General features: G+C 39.1%; 1 protein-coding gene across 2 annotated transcripts in view; it reads right to left on the bottom strand.

Moving 5' to 3' along the window:
• Positions 1-19130, bottom strand: part of Sel1l2 (SEL1L2 adaptor subunit of SYVN1 ubiquitin ligase) — a 133726-nt gene extending 114596 nt beyond the window's left edge. The window contains exon 1 of one of the 2 annotated variants that reach the window (XM_085696244.2): positions 18995-19130. In XM_085696244.2, coding sequence (XP_085552370.2) covers positions 18995-19052 — 58 coding nt within the window. In that variant the 5' untranslated portion in view covers positions 19053-19130. The remainder of the gene's footprint in view (positions 1-18994) is intronic. The other variant, XM_048455455.3, reaches the window with a different exon arrangement.
• Positions 19131-19337: the final 207 nt, after the last annotated feature.

Below are 19337 nucleotides of genomic sequence, written 5' to 3'. Positions count from 1 at the left end.
AGCCTGGATGCCTGACTTTTCTTTTAAATTATTTATTTTTATTATATATACAGTATTCTTCCTACATGTATGCCTGTACATTAGGAGAGGGCACCAGATCTCAACATAGGTGGTTGTGAGCCACCCTCTGGTTGCTGAAAATTGAACTCAGGGCCTCTGGAAGAGCAGACAGTGCTCTTAACTGCTGAGCCAAATCTCCAGTCCTGCCTGACTTTTCTTAAATGGAATTTTTAACACAGTTTCCTGCAAATGCTTTCCTCTTTCTGCCTGTGCGGTAATTAGGTGTTGTGTTCCGGCAATATGGTAAAACCATGTTGCCAAATGCAAATTAGGTGATGCCCCAGCTTCTGTCCCTGTCCTATATATTCCCCTCACTTTGGAATAAAGCTGAAGCAGTCACCCAGAAGGCTATTTCCACCTTACACACAGGCTGTACAAAGCTCTGCACGCTGCCTATGCTCCCTTTGTCCATGTAGCCTGGGGACCAATGGACTACGAGGCAGAGGGAGACCCCACATACCTGTAAGATCCATGATCCCGAACTAAATCATTACTTCTCATATTCTTTTCCCCAAGTCATCTTTCCTTCTCAATTTTCTGCTAGTTATGCAATTGCCACATACTCAACTTTAAAATCTTCGGTAAACTTTTTATTTTTATTTTTTAATTTTTAACAGGGTCTTATCCTGGCTGGCCTGGAACTGTGTATCTCAAGTTGACTCTGAACTTGTGGCAGACTTAGCCCCCGAGTGCTGGGGTGGCAGACGTGAGCCACCTGGTCCAACCTGGATAAAATCTTATTTATTCAATATCAACGTTCCTATAGCCAAGAAAAATATTATTTTCTCTGAACTGTACAGTTGTGCACAGAGAGGAGGGAGTCCTTCTGAGAACTAAATGAAATCATGGATGTCAGAGAGCTTGAAATGGGATAGGCAGTCAATAATATAGACGGATCTTATTTTTCCAAATCATGTTATTTCCCACGGTATTCTGTGCTCACCAAAGTTGTGTGTGAATGCACTCTTACACTTATGCTGGGAACTTCCTTAAGTTTGGAATGTTTTCCCTTTCTTTTTTTGAAGTGCAAACGCTATTCACCCTTGCAGGACATGACTGTCCTCTTTCAACATTGGAGCTGGGGGCCCCTTCCATAGTATGCTCTTAATACATTGTTGTGAAGCAACTAAATGCATTTATTGTCCTCCCTCCTGGGCTTGATTGACTTAAATTATCCTTCCCAGGCTCAGCCTCAGATTTAAGCTGTATGTCACTCATGGCAATACCCAACCATATAATGAGTACAGTATTATATTTCTTATTTTGCCTTCCCAGTTTCACTATTGGACTTTTCATCCACATTGCTCCAACACAAGATTGTCATAATTTTGGGAATGGATTTACTAAGTTTAGGGCACTTTTAAGTTTAAATGTATTCGTGTATGTCTGATTGATTTCTTTTCTTTTCTTTTTTGTGAATGACGCTTTATACCAAGAAAGGTCAGCTTTGTACATCTATTTACATATACACTTACATAGGCCCTTTCCAGAACCTTCCTTAATGCCTTCTTTAACTCTTGTCCTTTGTGTGAGGATGATCTTTGAAAGTAAATTCTAGGCAAGATAAAGATGTTGTCATTCGTGAAGCCATGTTCACAGTCTCAGTCTCTGTGACTGTCTTCTGGGGGGGATGCACTTGAAAAGCAGGAGACAAGATAAGTTCAATTCACCTATAGGCTAAAACTCTGGTAGGAGAGCTAGAGTTGATGCCAGCTCTGCTTCTCCTCAGGAATCCTGGTGAGGAGGCAAGAGATGTGGAAGGGGTAGATCTCATGGGATTTAGGTCCACCACTCCCCTGACTAGGTCCCCCTAGAACACTGTAGTATTGACATGGTCTTCATGTCCATGGCCTCCACTTGACTCTTGCCCTCATCTTGGTACTTTTTGTTCATAACTTTATTGTCAAAGGACCCCGAGGCCTTGATTGGGACATCCTGCTCCTCTTCCTCCTCCTCCAGGTCCCTGCAGCACTTGCTGCAGCGGCAGGACTTGCAGCCACACACCATGCAGCACACATGATAGCAAACGTGGCAGCAGCTACAATGTCTCTGGAAGCAAGTGATGGCCAGGGAGATGATGTTGTTCCAGGGTTTCAGAGGCAGTATGCAAGGGCAGTGGCACTGCAGCATCCAGATGTACATTATTAGGAGCATCAGCAGAATGATAGGCACACCCACGGCAACCAACACTGGCCAGCTTGCCAGAGACAGGCCAAACACTGTTAGCAGGCAGGAGAAAAAGAAGAAGAAGAAGAAGAAGAAGAAGAAGAAGAAGAAGAAGAAGAAGAAGAAGAAGAGGAGGAGGAGGAGGAGGAGGAGGAGGAGGAGGCGGAGGAGGAGGAGAAGAAGAAGAAGAAGAAGAAGAAGAAGAAGAAGAAGAAGAAGAAGAAGAAGAAGAAGAAGAAGAAGAAGAAGAAGAAGAAGAAGAAGACTACTGTGAACTAGCCCAGAGATGTTGCCCAGGCCTTTGGCCAGATGGATAGGCAGTCGGGTGAAAGGGATTGGGCACCACAGTAAGATTCCAGAGATGTTGTTGCTGAAGAACTATCCAGCCATTTTCCCTCCAACCAGTTGGAAGGCACTGTTGAGTACATCCAAGGAGCAAATGAACAAGAAGAGGAAACCCAGGAGAAGAATGAACTTCCCAATTCCCTGGAAAATGTAGAGAAGCTTCCCTTGGTGTTTCCCTATGACTACTTGATCCCAATGTCCTGGAGTTCAGGCAGGTTCCAGGGATCAGTCCCCTCAGTGGGCTCCTCTATTAGGACCTCGGTAGGATAGGAGGGTAGCAGTTCAATAGTGGTTACAGGAGCCCACTGTCATTTTTCTGCTCTTCTTGTCCTTGACTGCTGTGTTAGACTGTGGACCTTAGGCCCCTTCCATGAATTTATTGGGATTGGGTTGGGCATCTTCCAACTCGGGCCAAGGAGCCATGATCTGGAAGGAGGACAGCATGGAACAGTTGAGGAACTGGGAGCCTGAGCTGGAAACCACTGAAGAGCTGGAAGTCATTGGTGAACTCGGAGCTACTCTGTCTGATTAATTTCTAATGACTGCACTAGGAGAAATAATTATTTCTGCTAATGTGATGTCAGTGAATTTCCCTGAGTATTTAAGAATTTGTTTCGTTAATTTCCTTTCATATTTTCATAGTATTGAGGACTGAATCCAGAATCTTGTGTATTCTACCATTGAGCTACACCCCCACTATCCAGACCAGCTTCAGAGCAGGTTTAGAAGCCACTGAATCTGTAACTCGTGTCCTTTCACTATCAGGAAGTCACTCTCGGATGCTGAAGAAGCTTTGTGGAGGAGCAGTAAGACTGCGGATTCAGAACTTTTCAATCCTTGCTTTAGTTCTCCTTGCAAAAGGTTGTAGTGAGGCAGTAGGCCTAGCCTGTCTTGGCATCTCTAGTTTTCTAAATGACTGGAGCATTGTGTAGTATGATTGGTATTGCTATAACATACCTTAGAGTAATTGAAAGTGTTGCTTGGATAGTAATGATGCAGTGTTAATTAAAAGAGCAGCAATTTAAATGTAGGTATTTCTCATGCAGTACTCCCAAATTAATACAGGGAATAACTATGTGGAAAATCCTGAGAGCTTTGGTGTTTAATATTTTAACATATTTTACATACATATATAAAATTAAATGTGCTCTTACAAATAGAGTGACCTTTGTACTATAAATGCTTGAGGTAATGTTTAACATACACAGAATATGAAGACAAATTAGTTTGTGCTTATGTACAAAAAGGCTTGGCCAATCAAGTTGTTCTTGAAGACTTCTGATGTGTTATATTTAAAAAAATAATCCAGGATAAACAATGAACAAATGAACAACACAATTTCAGGCTTGTAAGAAAGTTGTCTCCGCAGTGCTGCCATTTAATAGTCAATGTGAACAGAAATTTGTGATATCTTCAGTTCCTTTGCTTTTACAAGTACTATTGCAAAAATAGAAAAAAGATAGAAAAATATAAAGGGACTTTTATTACATTTTGCTGATTTTGGTGTGTGTGTGTGTGTGTGTGTGTGCGCGCGCGCGCGCTTGCAAGGACTTGAAAAGGTCAGAAAACATCTTGAAAGAGCCTGTTCTCTCCTTCCGTCATGAATTTAACTTAGTTGGCCAGAGTTGATTGGCAGTTGCCTTTACCCATTGAACCAACTCCCTGCCCCAGAAATGGTCACTTGATAGTGTGTTTAAGTATTAATGGCTAAAGCCCAGTTGGCCTTCCCCAAATGCTACTCTGATTTCTACTTCCATGGTGGAATCTTTGAACATTCATTGTTCCTTACTTCGAATGACACTTTCTACTTTGTTGCCCGTGTGTGGACACGCTGGCGGCCCACTCTGCTTTTTCACTCGCCGCTCACTTAGGGAGTCAAATACTTGGAGAGCCTTTGTTTGCCTTCCCCAAACAACTGACAGATCATTCGCATATCTATCAGATAAAAAATCCCCCCAAATCTTGTATGTGTATGTCTTTTATATTTTAACTTTTTCTATTTTTAATCCACCTGAAATTTTTCTTGTGATTGGTGTGAATTGGAATATTTCTCTTAAGTGAATGAAAAATTAGTCCCTAGCGTTCATTACTGTCTGTCTCTTATCTGTAGAATTGGAAAACCCATTTTAGACAGTTTTTCTTAATCATGCATTGATCTGCTGTAAACTTTGTCCCATTTTTCTTGATTTATTTGTTTGTTATTTTGCTAGTCCTCTAATCACTGTAACTTTGTAATGGCATGTTTTAATATCTGTTTATGAAGCAACATTTCTATGTACAGATGTATGCACACATGTGCATGCACACACATGAACGCTCATCCTTACTGTTCCTCTTTTTTTTTTTTTCGGAATTCTAAGAATTTCATTTCCTAAGTGAATTTTAGAGAAAACATTTTAAATTAGTTATAAACCTGTTGATACTTTCTTTACTAATATATAGTATTTATACATTAGTTTGAGAAGCTCTGGCATATTTATATTTATGTTCATTCAAGGTGTGTTAATTTATTCACAGTTTCTATTCAATTCCTTCAGAAAAGAAACATTTTTCTTCATATATTGTTATATCTTCATCAAGTTTATTCTGAGATTTTTAAAATATAGTTTGTATGGAAGGACTTTAAAATGAGCTGTGGGTGTTAAATTTTCAAAAATGTATTTATTTTGTGTGTACTCTGCATCATGTGCGTGTCTGGTTCCCAAGTAACAAGAGCTGGAGTTGCAGAGGGTTGTGTGGGTGCTGAGAATAGAACCCAGACCCTTTGGAATAGCAGTCAGTGTTCTAACTGCTGAGCCATCTTTCCAGCCCCGGGTTGTTACAGTTTTAAAAACTAAAACCAGCTTTTATTTAGATTTGTCATGTTTTAAATGTTTCTTTGGTAACTATTGATTTGTTTGCTTACCTCTCGGATTCATGTTTTATTTTGCAGGAGCACAGTTTCCAGCAATTATTTCCACTAGGGTTTATGGGAAATCCATTTTATGAATCCATTTAGTTTAGAAACTGTTTTGCTTTGTCACTATGCTTGTCTGATAGTCTGTCAAATGATAGATCCTAAATGCACAACAGTTTGCGCCTCAGTACTTAGAGTATTTCTCCACTTTCTCTTATATTTATGTTGCTTAATACACTTTAAGCCAACGTGATACTTTTTTATCTGTATACAATTTCACTTCCTCTTTCCCCCCTCACAGAGTCTTACTATGTAGACGGGCAAAATCTCCTGCCTCTGCCTCCTGAGTATTGGCTCCCAGTGAGTCACTGAGTGTAGCCTCTTTAGAAGCTTTCATGATCTCTGATTAACAATGAAGTACTAAAATTTACCACTGTGTTCTAGCAGTGGGCTATTTGATTTTTCTCAGTCTTAATCTTGGCACTCAATGAGACTTTCTGTAAAACTGTCACATCACTGAAGTTTTATTTTATTTCTTTATTTTTCCCTCTCAGTTCTACTTATTCTGCTTGGAAATCTATCAGAGGGCATTGTAGCTTTTGTATTCATTCTCTGAGCTTCTTAACCTTCCTCTCGTTTCCCAGACACGAGGAGCCCAAAGTCCTGGAGCCTCTGGATTGTTCTTCAGCTGTGCCTGTGCTAACATTTGGTCCTGAGTCTTCGACTTTTATTACCATACACTTCAATTTTGAAATACATATATCATCTTTTGTTTTATTAAATCCTGCTCTTGCGTTGTGGATACAAATATCTTTAAATACAGAGTATGCCATTATTTTATGTTTATATAGATTTCTTTGTCTTTTTGCAATGCTGAGTTATGTATGCCCCTAGTCCTCATTTTATATTTTAAAGTTTTCAAATGTGTATGCCTTTTTTTGTTTCCTCCAATATTATTGAGATGTATGTGTGGATATATATGTTTAGTATATCTGTGCATGCATGAGTCTGTGGAGGTTGATGCTTCTTTTTATGAAGTTGGTTTCACTAAAATTTTTGGCAAATCTTTAATGCTTCTAGACTTGGATTTCCCTAACCTTGTCAAGAATGGCATTCCTAACTACTTAGGTTTTCTAACTCTGACTCTGTGGGTCCTGCAGTGGGTATTGTCTGAGTGTGCCAGGAGCTAATCTTTTAGGAATAGGACCTACCTGAATGTTGCTAACCGTTTGCAGCAGTTGCCTGAATCTTTGGCTCTGTGCTCACTCTTCTGCTCCGACTATGAACTGAGGAGGGCTATACTCAGTTGTCTCACTCTGAGGGTCGTGGTGCCAGGAGTTCCCTGGGATAGTGAACTCTGAGAATGCTTAAATTCTTTACATAAACATGAAGTGTCAGCAGTAACAGCAGGTATGCAATTTTCTCATTTTCCTTAAATCATTTTGCGATTACTTATGATATCTAATGCAATGTAAATAATATGTAAATAGTTACACCATAATGCTTAGGGAATATTTGACAAGAAAAAAAGACTTATGCATATTCAGTAAAGATACACCTCTCCCCCAATATTTTCCACGAGTGGTTGGCTGGGTCCACAGAAGCCTTCTGTGGATATGGAAGCCTGGCTACAGTAGTTATTTTTACTGTGTCCTACAAACTGCCTGCGAGCGGCTGCTGGAGCGGAAACTGTCTTTCCACAGAAAGCAGGTGAATCTACTCCTGTTGATGCTCTCGGCACTAGCAATATGGCTCTGTCTTAGACCTAACCTTCCCAGATTCAGTGCCTGGGGAGGGCACTAGGCTGTGGGGCTCCAGAAAGGCAGGCCTGTGATAACAGTTTCTAGAGATATAGTTATTTTTCCTTTTCTTTTTTTTTTCCTGCTCTGACTGTATCAAGTCTGACAACTCCCTAGCCTTGGGAAGAGGGAATTTGCTGACTTTGACAGGGTCTCCCGTTATGCTTCTTTCCCTTGGACAGATTTTGAATATTATATTTATGCTCTTTTCTTTATAAGATCGTTAAAACCAAAGTAGACACTGGCACAGAAAAGAGGCCCTTTGATGGCCACATGCAGGGCTGAGGCGGGAAAAGCATGTCCTGGGTCTGCTTGGGTGCTCTGTGCTTCCTTTCCTGGACTCTGACTTTTTCTTAAATTTTTATACTATAGTTCCTTGAAATTGTGTGCAATAGGGGGCTGGAGAGATGGCTCAGAGGATAAGAGCACTGGCTACTCTTCCAAAGGTCCTGAGTTCAATTCCCAGCAACCACATGATGGCTCACAACCATCTGTAATGGGATCTGTCACTCTCTTCTGGCCTGCAGGCATACATGGAGGTAGAATGTTGCATACATAATAAATAAATAAATCTTAAAAAAAGAAATTGTGTGCAGTAGCTTCTATGTTTTTAAAGTTTGTTGCTAAGTGCATTTTCTCTACCTGATTATGAAATTCACAGGTAAACAGGATGAAGGTGGAAGTAACTATTCTGAGTGAGTTAATCCAGACACAGAAAGACAAATACCACAAGTTTTCTCTCATTTGAAGGTATTAGCTTTGAATCTGCAGATATGGGAGTTCCATTTTGAATACCCACAGAGGTCAGGAAATTAGTCAGTGGCCAGGGATACAGTTCAGTGGAGATACAGCATAATGTTTGTATAAACAATTACAAGGGGGATACTTTTAAAAAATTTGCTTTATTTATTGTTTTTAATTGAGCTATACATTTTACACACTCCCTTTACTTCCTCCCCTCTCCACTTTCACCATCTCCTCTCCCTCATGCTACCAATTTACTCAGAAGAACTTTTCTTTTACTCCTACATAAGTGGATCCATGTACGTCTCTCTTAGGGTCCTTCTTTGTTGTCTAGGTTCTCTGAAACTGTAAATTTTAGGTTGGTTTTTCTTTGTTTTATGTCTAAAAGCCATATGAGTGAATACAGGTTATCTTTGTCTTTCTGGGTCTGGGTTACCTCACTCAATATGTTATTTTCTAGATCCATCCATTTGCCTGCAAATTTCAAGATGCCATTTTTTCTGCTGTGTAGTACTCCATTATATGAATGTATCACATTTTCCTTATCCATTATTTGGTCAAGGGGCATTTAGGTTGCTTCCAAGTTCTGGCTATGACAAATAATGCTGCTATGAACATAGTTGAACACTTGTCCTGGTGGTATGATTGAGCATCCTTTAGGTATATACCCAAAAGTAGTATTGCTAGGTCTTGAGGTAGATTGTTTTCTAATTTTCTGAGAAATCACCATACTGATATCCAAAGTGGTTGTACAAGTTTGTACTCCCACCAGCAATGAGAGAGCGTTCCCCTTACTCCATATTCTCTCCAGCATAAGTTGTCATCAGTATTTTGATCTTGGCCATTCTGACAGATATAAGATGGTATTTCAGAGTTCTTTGCATTTGCATTTTTTTGATGGCTAAGAATGCAGTGCATTTTTTGGCCATTTGAGATTTCTCTATTGAGAGTTCTCTGTTTAGGTCTGTACCCCATTTTTTAATTGGATTGTTAGTACTTGAGTTTGAATATTAGGGATAGAAGAAGGAGAAGAAGTCCTACTCAAAAGCCCAGAAAATATATTCAACAAAATCATAGGAAAAAACCTTTCCCAAACAAAAGAAAGATATGCATATGAAGATACAAGAAGTTTACAAAATACCAAATAGACTTGATCAAAAAAAGTTTCCTCACCACATAATAATCAAAACACCAAACATATATAATAAAGAAAAAACATTAAAAGCTGCAAAGGAAAAAGGCCAAGTAACATATAAAGGTAGACCTATCAGAATTACATTGGAGACAATGAAAGACAGAAGGTCTCAGTCAAGTGTTATGCAGACATTAAGAGACCATGGATGCCAGCCCAGACTACTATACCCAGCAAAACTTTCAATCACCACAAATGAACAAAACAAGATACTCCATGACAGAACTAGAATAAACCAATACCTAGCCACAAGCTGAGACCTACACAAAGTACTAGAAGGAAAACTCCAACCCAAGGAAGTTAGCTACATCCACAAAAACTCTAGAACAAAAAGAAACAAACACACTAGACTGCAGGAAATAATCAAATTGAGAGCTAAAAATCAACAAAATATAAAAAAAATACAAAGAATCAATGAGACAAAGAGTTGGTTCTTCAAGAAAATCAGTAAAATAGAGAAACTTTTATCCAAACTAACCAAAAGGCAGAGAGAGAATATCCAAATTAGCAAAATGAGAAATGAAAAGGGGGAACATAACAACAAACATAGAGGAAATCCAGAGAATCATCAAGTCATACTTGAAAACCTGTACTCCACAAAACTGGAAAACTTAAAGGAAATGGACAATTTTCAGAATAAATATTACTTATCTTGTAGTAACTCTAATCAAACAACTGAAAGACCTGCATGACAAGAACTTTAAATCTTTGAAGAAAGAAATTAAAGGAGACACCAGAAAATGGAAAGATTTCCCATGCTCTTGGGTAGGTAGAATTAACATAGTAAAAATGGCAATCTTACCAAAAGCAATCTACAGATTCAATGCAATGCCCATCAAAATCTCAGAAAAATTCTTCACAAACCTCAAAAGAATGATACTCAACTTCATATGGAAAAGCAAAAAACTCAGGATAGCCAAAACAATCCTGTACAATAAAGGAAATTTTGGGGACCTCACAATCTCTGACTTCAATCTCTACTACAGAGCTACAGTAATGAAAAGAGTATGGTTTTAGCATAAAAACAGACAGGAGAACCAATGGAACCGAATTGAAGGCCCAAATATCAGTTCATACACCTATGAACACCTGATTTTTGACAAAAAAGCTAAATTTTTAAAATGGAAAAATAAAACACCTTTAACAAATTTTACTGGCATAACTGCATAGCGACATGTAGACGAATACAAATAGATTCATATCTATCACCATGCACAAAACTCAAGTCCAAATGGATTAAAGACCTCAACATAAAACCAACCACACTGAACCTCACAGAAGAAAAAGTGAGAAGTAACCTTGAATGCATTGGCACAGAAGGACCCCTTACTAAATATAACTTCAGTAGCACAGACACTGAGAGTAACAATTAATAAATGAAAATGGGAAACTGAGAAGCTTCTGTAAAGCAAAGGACACGGTCAACAAGATAAAATGACAGCATACAGAATGGGAAAAAGTCTTCACCAACCCCACATCAGACAGAGGGCTGATCTCCAAAATATACAAGGAACTCAAGAAATTTGCCATCAAAAGAACAAATGATCCATTTTTTAAAAAAATGGAGTACAGACCTAAACAGAGTACTCTCAACAGAGGAATCTAACATGGCTTAAAGAGACTTTAGAAAATGCTCAAACATCCTTAACCATCAGAGAAATGCAAATCAAAACAACCCTGAGATTCCATCTTACACCTGTAAAAATGGCCAAGATCAAAAACACTGATTACAATTATGCTGGAGAGGATGTGGGGTAAAGGGAACACTTCTCCATTACTGGAGGGAATACAGACAGATACAGCTGTTTTGAATATCAGTATGGTGATTTCTCAGAAAATTAGGAAACAACCTACTTCAAGACCCAACAGTACCGCTTTAGGGTATATACCCAAAAGATGCTCAACCATACCACAAGGACATTTGCTCAACTATGTTCATAGCATTATTTGTCATATCTGGAGCCTGGAAATAACTAAATGCCCCTCAATTGAAGAATGAATAAGGAATATGTGGTACATTTACACAATGGAGTACTACACTGCAGAAAAAAATAATGACATCTTGAAATTAGTGGGCAAATGGATGGATCTAGAAAATATCATATTGAGTGTGGTGACCCAGACCCAGAAAGACAAATATAATATGTACTCATTCATAAGTGGATTTAGACATAAATTTAGCAAAGAAAAAACAGCCTACAATTCACAGTTTCAGAGAAGGTAGACAACAAAGAAGACCCTATGAGAGACATACATGAATCTAAACTACATGGGAAGGAGAAAAAGACAAGATCTCCTAAGTGTATTGGGAGAGCGGCCATCATGGGAGAGGGTAGAACAGGAGAAAGGAGGAAGGGAGGGGAGCGGAGAAAAATATATAGCTCAACAAAAAAATTTTAAAAAGGGGAAATGCTACTTTTGAGGTTTATGCTATCATCATATTTCCAAAATAACCGATTGCAAAGAAAATAACAATTCTCTTGGTTGAGTGCTCTGCATGAAGGCAAGTACAAGCACACTATATTCTAAAGTATTTGGATGACCAAATGTTTTACTTTCATCTGACTTTTTGGTAGGATATAGAAACAACCTAAGATGAGTCTGATAATGAGGCAAACACCCAGAGCAGTCCTCTGGAGAATGTAGAGGTGTGGTAGCCAACAGGTGATGCACCGTCAAAGTTTTCCATTACCAAAGATATCGGGGCGTATAAACACCACACTTCAAGGTTCTAAAATACCTGTAAGTTAGAAAAATAAAAATATTGATTTGACTTACTCCTTTGGGTTTTGTGAATGCATTTTACAAATCTCAGAGTTACAATTACTTTTGCAAGAGCTTTTGAGTATGTGCTATTGTTTTTCCTTAATTTTTAAAAAATGTGTGTAAGCGTTTTTGCCTGCGTGTGTGTGTATGCACGACATGTGTGCTGCTTCCTGGAGCAGTTACAGATGACTGTGAGCCACTGTGTGTGTATTGGGAACTGAATTTGGCTATTTTACAAAAGCCTCAAGTGCTCATGAAAGGTTGAGCCATCTCTCCAGAGCACACCCTGCTGTAAGCCAACAACATTATACAGTAAATCTCAGCCATCTTTTCATGGGTGACTTATCAGAACCACGGGATCTGGTAAAGGTTAAACCAAAAGGCAAGGTTTTTGGTGCTATTGCTTTGGAAATAAAGGGCTGTCCTCTGCTGTAGGTTTTTCACTGTAGCTGGCTGACTTCCTTCCTGGTACATATTTGGGAATTAATTCCCACAGTTCAGAATTGTTTTGTGAAAACAGTTTCCCACTGCCAGTTCTCTTTTCCTCTCACCTAGGTAAAGTCAGAGATCGGCCTTCCTGCAACTGTCTTTATCAGCAGGCATTGGTCAGTCTTTAGACAAGAGCATCCCATCTAAGATATTCACAGATCTCCAAGGACATAGAATTACTACCTGCCCAAGCTGCGCTCTTGTTTTTACCTCACTCAAAAGTTTCTTAACTCCTTATGCTCACTTTCACCTTAGTTTACTGATAATTTTAGTTCAGGGCTCTCAAGGACAGCAGAAGGAATAATTCACTGCAGCCCAGAGAAAGATCCATGACATCCACAATAAGAATGGCCAATAACAGCATAGCCCGGAACTGATCATTTGGAGGCCCGGGTCTCCATTTAGAGCAGTAAGTCTAACTCCAGACCTAGGGCCACAGAAACTGCAGCATCTGGTGTATGTGCTATCTGATCAAGGGCCATCAGCTTCTCCGACTGTTTACATAGGTTGCCTGGTTACCTGGTATCTTCTATGCATACTGGAAGAAAAAAAAAGTGGTGTGCTAATTTAAACAATCTGAACCCTATTCATAATTTTACTAAAAAAAAAAAAAGCCTTTCTAAACACCTAAAATGTGGTGTAGTGCACTAACCTTCTCCTCTAGAGTTCCTTGATGAGTTAATCTTTTCTTAACTAACTTTCTCCATTAAGGAGTTCACGGACATGTACTAGCCACTCCCATGGATCTGTGTGTATGTGTGGAAACTCTTATCTGATTTTATATAAAACATTCCGGCCCTGGAACCTGCTAGGACTAGGGAATTACTGGTTTTAAGGACATATATATATATATATATATATATATATATATATATATGTCTGGGAACATTTGTAATGGGTAGGACAAGCCAGAACGATGTAGAACTAAGAACGATGTAGACTAAGGAGAACAAGAAACAGGTGGAGCAGTGGACTGAAGAGAGAAGAATAAAAAGAGACAGATGATTCCCATTGTGAGGAGACTTCTTTACCCCTCAGATTTCTGACCCTCAGATAATAGCCCTCTTTTTGCTATTTGTGGTGTCTTTAACTGAACCCCCAAAACACCCCACCTCCACTTCAGACAAGGTCTAGATGTATATTCCAGACAGGCCTTGAATTTGATATATGTAGCCCAAGTTGGTCTCAAATTACCAACTCTCCTATTGAGATTATGGGCACTTGCTATTGAATGCTATGTTCAGCACAGCCAACTGATTTCAACAAAGCTGGCGAGAACATGCAATGAGGAGATGTCAGACAGTCCTTAAAAACTGGCACGGGAAAACTGTATATAAACAAGCAAAAGAATGAGAGAATCTATCTAGTAACATAAAAGTTAAGTGAAATGCTTTAAAGACTTACAAATAGACAATTATAGATCAGAAACCATAAGACGTAGAGGACAAGAGTGATGGAACTGGGCAGTGATTCCTTGGCGATGACCCCGAGAAAGTGAAATAGGTAAAGGAGACAGAGTCAAACTATAAACAAAAATCGTACGCACAGCAAAGGAAACATCAGGGTGAAGAAACAGCAGAGCAATCAGGGGACATTTTTGTAAACTTCGTACATGTTTCCCATGTGCAGTTGTTCAACTGATAATTGTAAGAAGCAGCAGATGCTGCCTCCTTGTGCTGTTTAAGCTTAGCCTTTGTGTGAGACATATTGGTGCATCCCCTTTCTAGACTGGGTAGCAAGGCTGCTTGTTTGCTGAGCTCCGAGGACTCTGAGACCTGTGACGTCTGCCCTTTTCAATTAGGATAATGAAAATTAAGGGTAGCTGTTGTTAGTTTTTCATTGTTCTAACTATAAAAATGAATGACAGTGAGGTGTTGCCACTAGAAAGAAACAGGAACTCGGGTCCTGGATGCTCCTGTGCTAAACTACTGGTCTTCTTGGCCTCGGTACCTCTTAGTACCTCAGAGAACCTTAAGAAAAACATTCATTTACTTTCCTTTTCTAACCCATCTTTCTTAGCATCACCATCCATTTCCCCCGTGACAATAAAGTAGCTTATTCTGAGGCTTAATCGAAGGGGAAAACAATCCCACCAATGGTTCTAGAATTCTTCCTCAGTGAATGTAAAATCAAAGATAATCATATAGTTGTGACCCTATCTGTAGGCTACCACCTTAACACAGTGAAAGCAAAGTGCAATGAATGTCAACTGGAAAAAAGTGTACAAAGACAAGCTGGCAACGTGTGTGTGAGTGAAAAAGGCCAGACTGGTTCGTTTTGCCTTGTAAACTAGAGGAGAGGACCAGAAGCAGGAAAGCCAAACCAAAACAATGAGAGCAAGGAATGATTTTATGTATGAACCACAAGCCTGTTAGCACTAGCCTGAGAAACATCTGCCTTCTCCCAGACTAGCCCCTTCCCCGGGCCCCTATGAATCCATAATCAATAAATGATCTATTGAACTATCATCACACCTGACCTTCAAAGTGTCACAGCTCAGAAAGACCTCTGTAACCATTGCTATCTCTACTTTCTTTCTCTTTCAGATGTCTTACTGAAATCTTGGTTCTGTCCTGGCTTCTGCCTAAAATTTCCCAGGTAATATAAGGATTTCACTGGTCTCTTGTCATCCCCTATCTTAGCCACATTTTCTTGCTGATACTTGTCATTGCTGGTCATTCCCCCTCAGCATTTGAGCCACTCTTCTCTCTTACCCTCGTTAACCATCATGTCTTCTCGGTGCCCATGCTGCTTCAGTACCCTGAGTCCATTTTGTTTCTTGTTTGGCTCAGTCTACAACCTCTTCCTGCCTTCGCTGTCACCAGAGTTATACATCTACCCCTGGACTGCCAGGGCTGCTTTTCTAAATAAATAATTCTATGAGCAAACATTTAAAATCCTTCCCATTGGTCACAGCATCCTGCTCCAGTTTTATAGCCTGTCACATTATCTGTCTATCGTTGGAGCATCATCCACTGCTGTGTTCCTTTTTATGTCCTATACCAGAGTAAATGGATGCACTTCATAGACCATGCTCTTTTATTCGCTGTGTCCTTATCCCTTATCCCTGCCCTGAAATGTTCTTGCTCTGTCTTTCCTGATCACCCACTAACCTTTCAAGGCTAGGTTTTTGCCATGTGGTTTATGACCTTCCTGACCACTCCATGCACCAACATAAAGGACCTTTCCCACATTTGTACACTACAGTACCCTGTAAATACTTGTAAGATCCACAACACTTTGCTGCTTGTTAATTTATTTTTCTTTCTCCTTTAAGACTCTAAGCAGCACAAGAATAAAGTTTGTGTATTAGATATTTCTGTAACCTCATTCTTCTGGCACATAACTTGAATTAAATACTTTGTCTTCTATTATTCAGTAGTTTTCAGGCTCCTCAGAACTTTGTGTAATTGTTAATGCAGTCAAATTTAATTTCATCCTTATATGCGGCACTAGGAATTGAATCTCGGGCTTTGTGCATGCTAGGGAAGTGCTTTGCTTCTGAGCTACCGCTCACTGTGCGTCTGTCTTTCTTCTGAAACGGCATCTCACTATGTTGCCTAGATTGGTGCTTAGCTTATGAATCTCCCACCTCAGCCCCCTGCATAGGTGGGATTATAAGCATATGCTTCTCACATTAATTTTAATGCATTTTTATTAACCCCAATAAAACCATGTTGCTCCAACTGGATTTTCCTAATCTCTCTGTATTTCAGAATGCATGGTAAGTCATAATGTACGGTAAGGCTCTGAGAATTTGACTCTTTTGAAGCCTTTAGGTCCATAAAATTGTAAAACATACAATTTTCCATGCCCAGTTTATTTTTCTTAGCATAATGGTTTTAACAGTTATCCACGTTGTGCTCTATTTTGCTGAGTAATATTTTATTGCATAGATCTAACATATTTTATTTATATGATCTTCAGTTGATACACATTTGGGTTTGTCTTAGTTTCTTTTCCTGTTGATAATGGCAGGGAGATCAAAGTTGCAGGCTTGATGCAGCTGGATACGCTATACCCATAGTCAGAAGTCGAAAGGAATGGTTACCTGCTGGAGTTCAGTTCTCTTTTCCATTTTTATGTAGCTCAGAATCCCAGTCAGGCAATGGCTCTCTCCTCAATTAGTGTAGTCAAGGTAATTTCCCCCAGACATGCTACCTCCTACATGATTCTAAATTCTGTGAAGTGACAATTAACACAATTACAGTTCCACTCCTGTCATCGGATAGACACTCAGATGCATTGCTTTTGAAAGCAACAACCTTCCACCTCCTGTCCCTATAGGCTTATGACTAAGTTATAATATAAAATGTATTCAGTGCAACTTCAAAAGTCCCCATCATCTTTAACAATCCCGACTTTTTAAAAGTCCAAAATTGCTTAGTTGTGAATTCCTACAAAGTAAAAAAAGAAGTTATATAGTTCCAACATATAATGACACAGAGTAAACATTTCTTTTCTAAAAGATAAGAATCAAGACATAGCAAGGAATGCTCAGACCAAAGCAAGACAAAATTTCAACAGGGACAATAGCAAATCCTGCAGCACCATGTCTAGCATCTGGAAAACATGACGAAATTAGCTAGGTTCTAGCTCTGCCTGCAGCACACATAGCCTTTCTCTAGTTCCATGCAGCCCCAGCAACTTTTCTTGACATTCACTCCATGGACATGGTATCTCCAACTCCCTGTCTATTGCAACTTAAGCTTCATATTCATAGCTTTACTCAATAGCCTCTCAAGGTCTCCTTGTATGGACTCCAACCCTGAAACACATTGCCTAGTCTTAGCTGCTATTTGAAGCTCTGGAGAAAGACTCTGTAACTCTCTCATTCTTGAGTGTTTCCTATCTTCAAAATCAATACCACATGGATGACACTGCCAGTCTTTCTGTAGCTCAGGAGGGAATCTGTCATCCTTGAACCACAGTTGTACCAGATTCTGGGTGCTGACCCTGGGGAAACATTCTCCCAGCCTGCTGCTTCTGAGGATTGGAAAACTCTCTCAGCTGGATTCTCAGTTCATGACTTTTTTTTTTTACAATAAGTTTGCATGTTTGGAAGTTGGAGCCTTTTCTATATGGGGTCATGCCTTCGAGACCCCTCTCCTAGTTTCCCAGTGCAGTCTATCACTGTTGCTCATTGATGGAAACATTGGCCCCATATGTTGAGGTGCTATGTCTGGATCAGACCATATGGGTTTGAGCTGATGTAACAAGGGTGTAAATACTGGCTGAAATTTGATAGGTGTCTTCAGGAGAACTGCTAGTGACATATCTCACCAGGTGTCCAACAAGGCAAACAGTCCATTTTCTACTATAACCTTTTAAATGACTGGGATGTAGTGAAGGTTTGAATTTTCATTTCCTTAATGACCTTAATCTGAAATATCTTTCATGTGTGTGACCACTTGTATATCTTGTTTGTAAAAATCTCCATATTTGTTGTTTTGCTGCTGTCCAAGTACTGAACTCTTACTTGGTGTGACATAATTTTTTTCTCTGATTCTATGATGATTTCCTTTGAAACAGAATGTTTTTAATTGATGTCCTGTGTACTTTCCCCCTTTTTGTTTATGCTTTGTTGGCAAAAATATGCTTTTATTATCTTATCTGGGGTCAGGAAGACTTCCCTGTTTAGAGTTTTAAAGCTTCAGCTTCTATTTATGTCTTTTATCCAATCAGTATAAATCTGTGTATACAGTATTAGGACGGGTCCAAATTCCTTCTTATGTCCATGGCAAGTACTTTTAATACAGTGGCAAGAGTGACATTTTTGTCTTATTTTTGACTTCAGGGAAAACACTTTAACCTTTCATCATTTACTATATAAGCTGTGGACAATTTTTTTTGTTTAGATTATGGGTTTTTCATTAGGTTCAGGGAAATCTACTTTCGTTTATTGAGCATTTTTAATTGCAAATGTGTTCTATTTTGTCAGGTGTTTTTTTTGCATTAATTGGGATGGTCATGTAGTCTTTGATTTTATTTTATTAGCTAATTTTCAGCAAGTAAATTAACCTTAAATTTCTGGGTCAATTCCAAATAAATATTCCTTGTATTTAATCTTTTATGACTAAATTATTTTAATATTTCACAAGACAAAAGAAGGAAGTGGACAAAGAAGCAAGACAAAAATAACTTCCTTTAGGTAGTGGCTATGTAGATGATATTGAAGCTTTGGAAATAAAATCACCACTGTATAATGTATTTAAAGGAATAAAAGCTCATAGGACTTTTCTACTCTTTGGATTGTATAGTTTTTAAATTGTAGTTTTGATGTAAAAATCTGACCCTAATAGCTCTACTTTACAAAGATTGCCGTAATGCTTTCCTTGGATTTTCCCCACCTTTCTCTCCCTATCTGCCCGCTCACCTTTCTTCAGACAGCATTGTCCCAAGTAAATTATTATTCCAAATTGTTAATTGGGAAGTTGGTGATGTTCCTTCTGATTTTCTACCTGACTTAAGTTCTTGGCACCATTAGAGTGAAGAGAAGAGACATTTACAGAGAACCGTAAGGACAGAAACACTTACATTTAGTTGTGACCTCAATAATGATCAATATCTCTATTAACAAAGCCAAGGGCTTCATCTTCAAGCAGCTCCTTTTCACTGTAACACAGGCAGAACTAGGTGGCTGGCCCACAAGCTTCCTCTTCTCAGGTCTGTGGGATTCAGGACTCAGTTGCTAAGCAACCATTTCCTTATTCTTAGGCCAATGGGCTTCTTGGTAGTTCCTTTGAAGTTGGAATGAAGCTGGGTGCTTGGAGAGAGCAGGCTAGGGGAAGGGACTATATCTAATCTGCCCTCCCTTTGGCTGAAGATAAAGGCTAAGCTTGAAATAAGTAGAGGTGACTTCCTAATACAGAAGGGGTTA

The sequence above is a fragment of the Myodes glareolus genome, chromosome 10 (genome assembly GCF_982192425.1).
Source record: "Myodes glareolus chromosome 10, mMyoGla1.1, whole genome shotgun sequence".
In the NCBI taxonomy this organism is placed as follows: domain Eukaryota; kingdom Metazoa; phylum Chordata; class Mammalia; order Rodentia; family Cricetidae; genus Myodes; species Myodes glareolus.
Note: the sequence above shows the minus strand (reverse complement) of the source record. Positions and strands in the feature narration are given on the sequence as shown.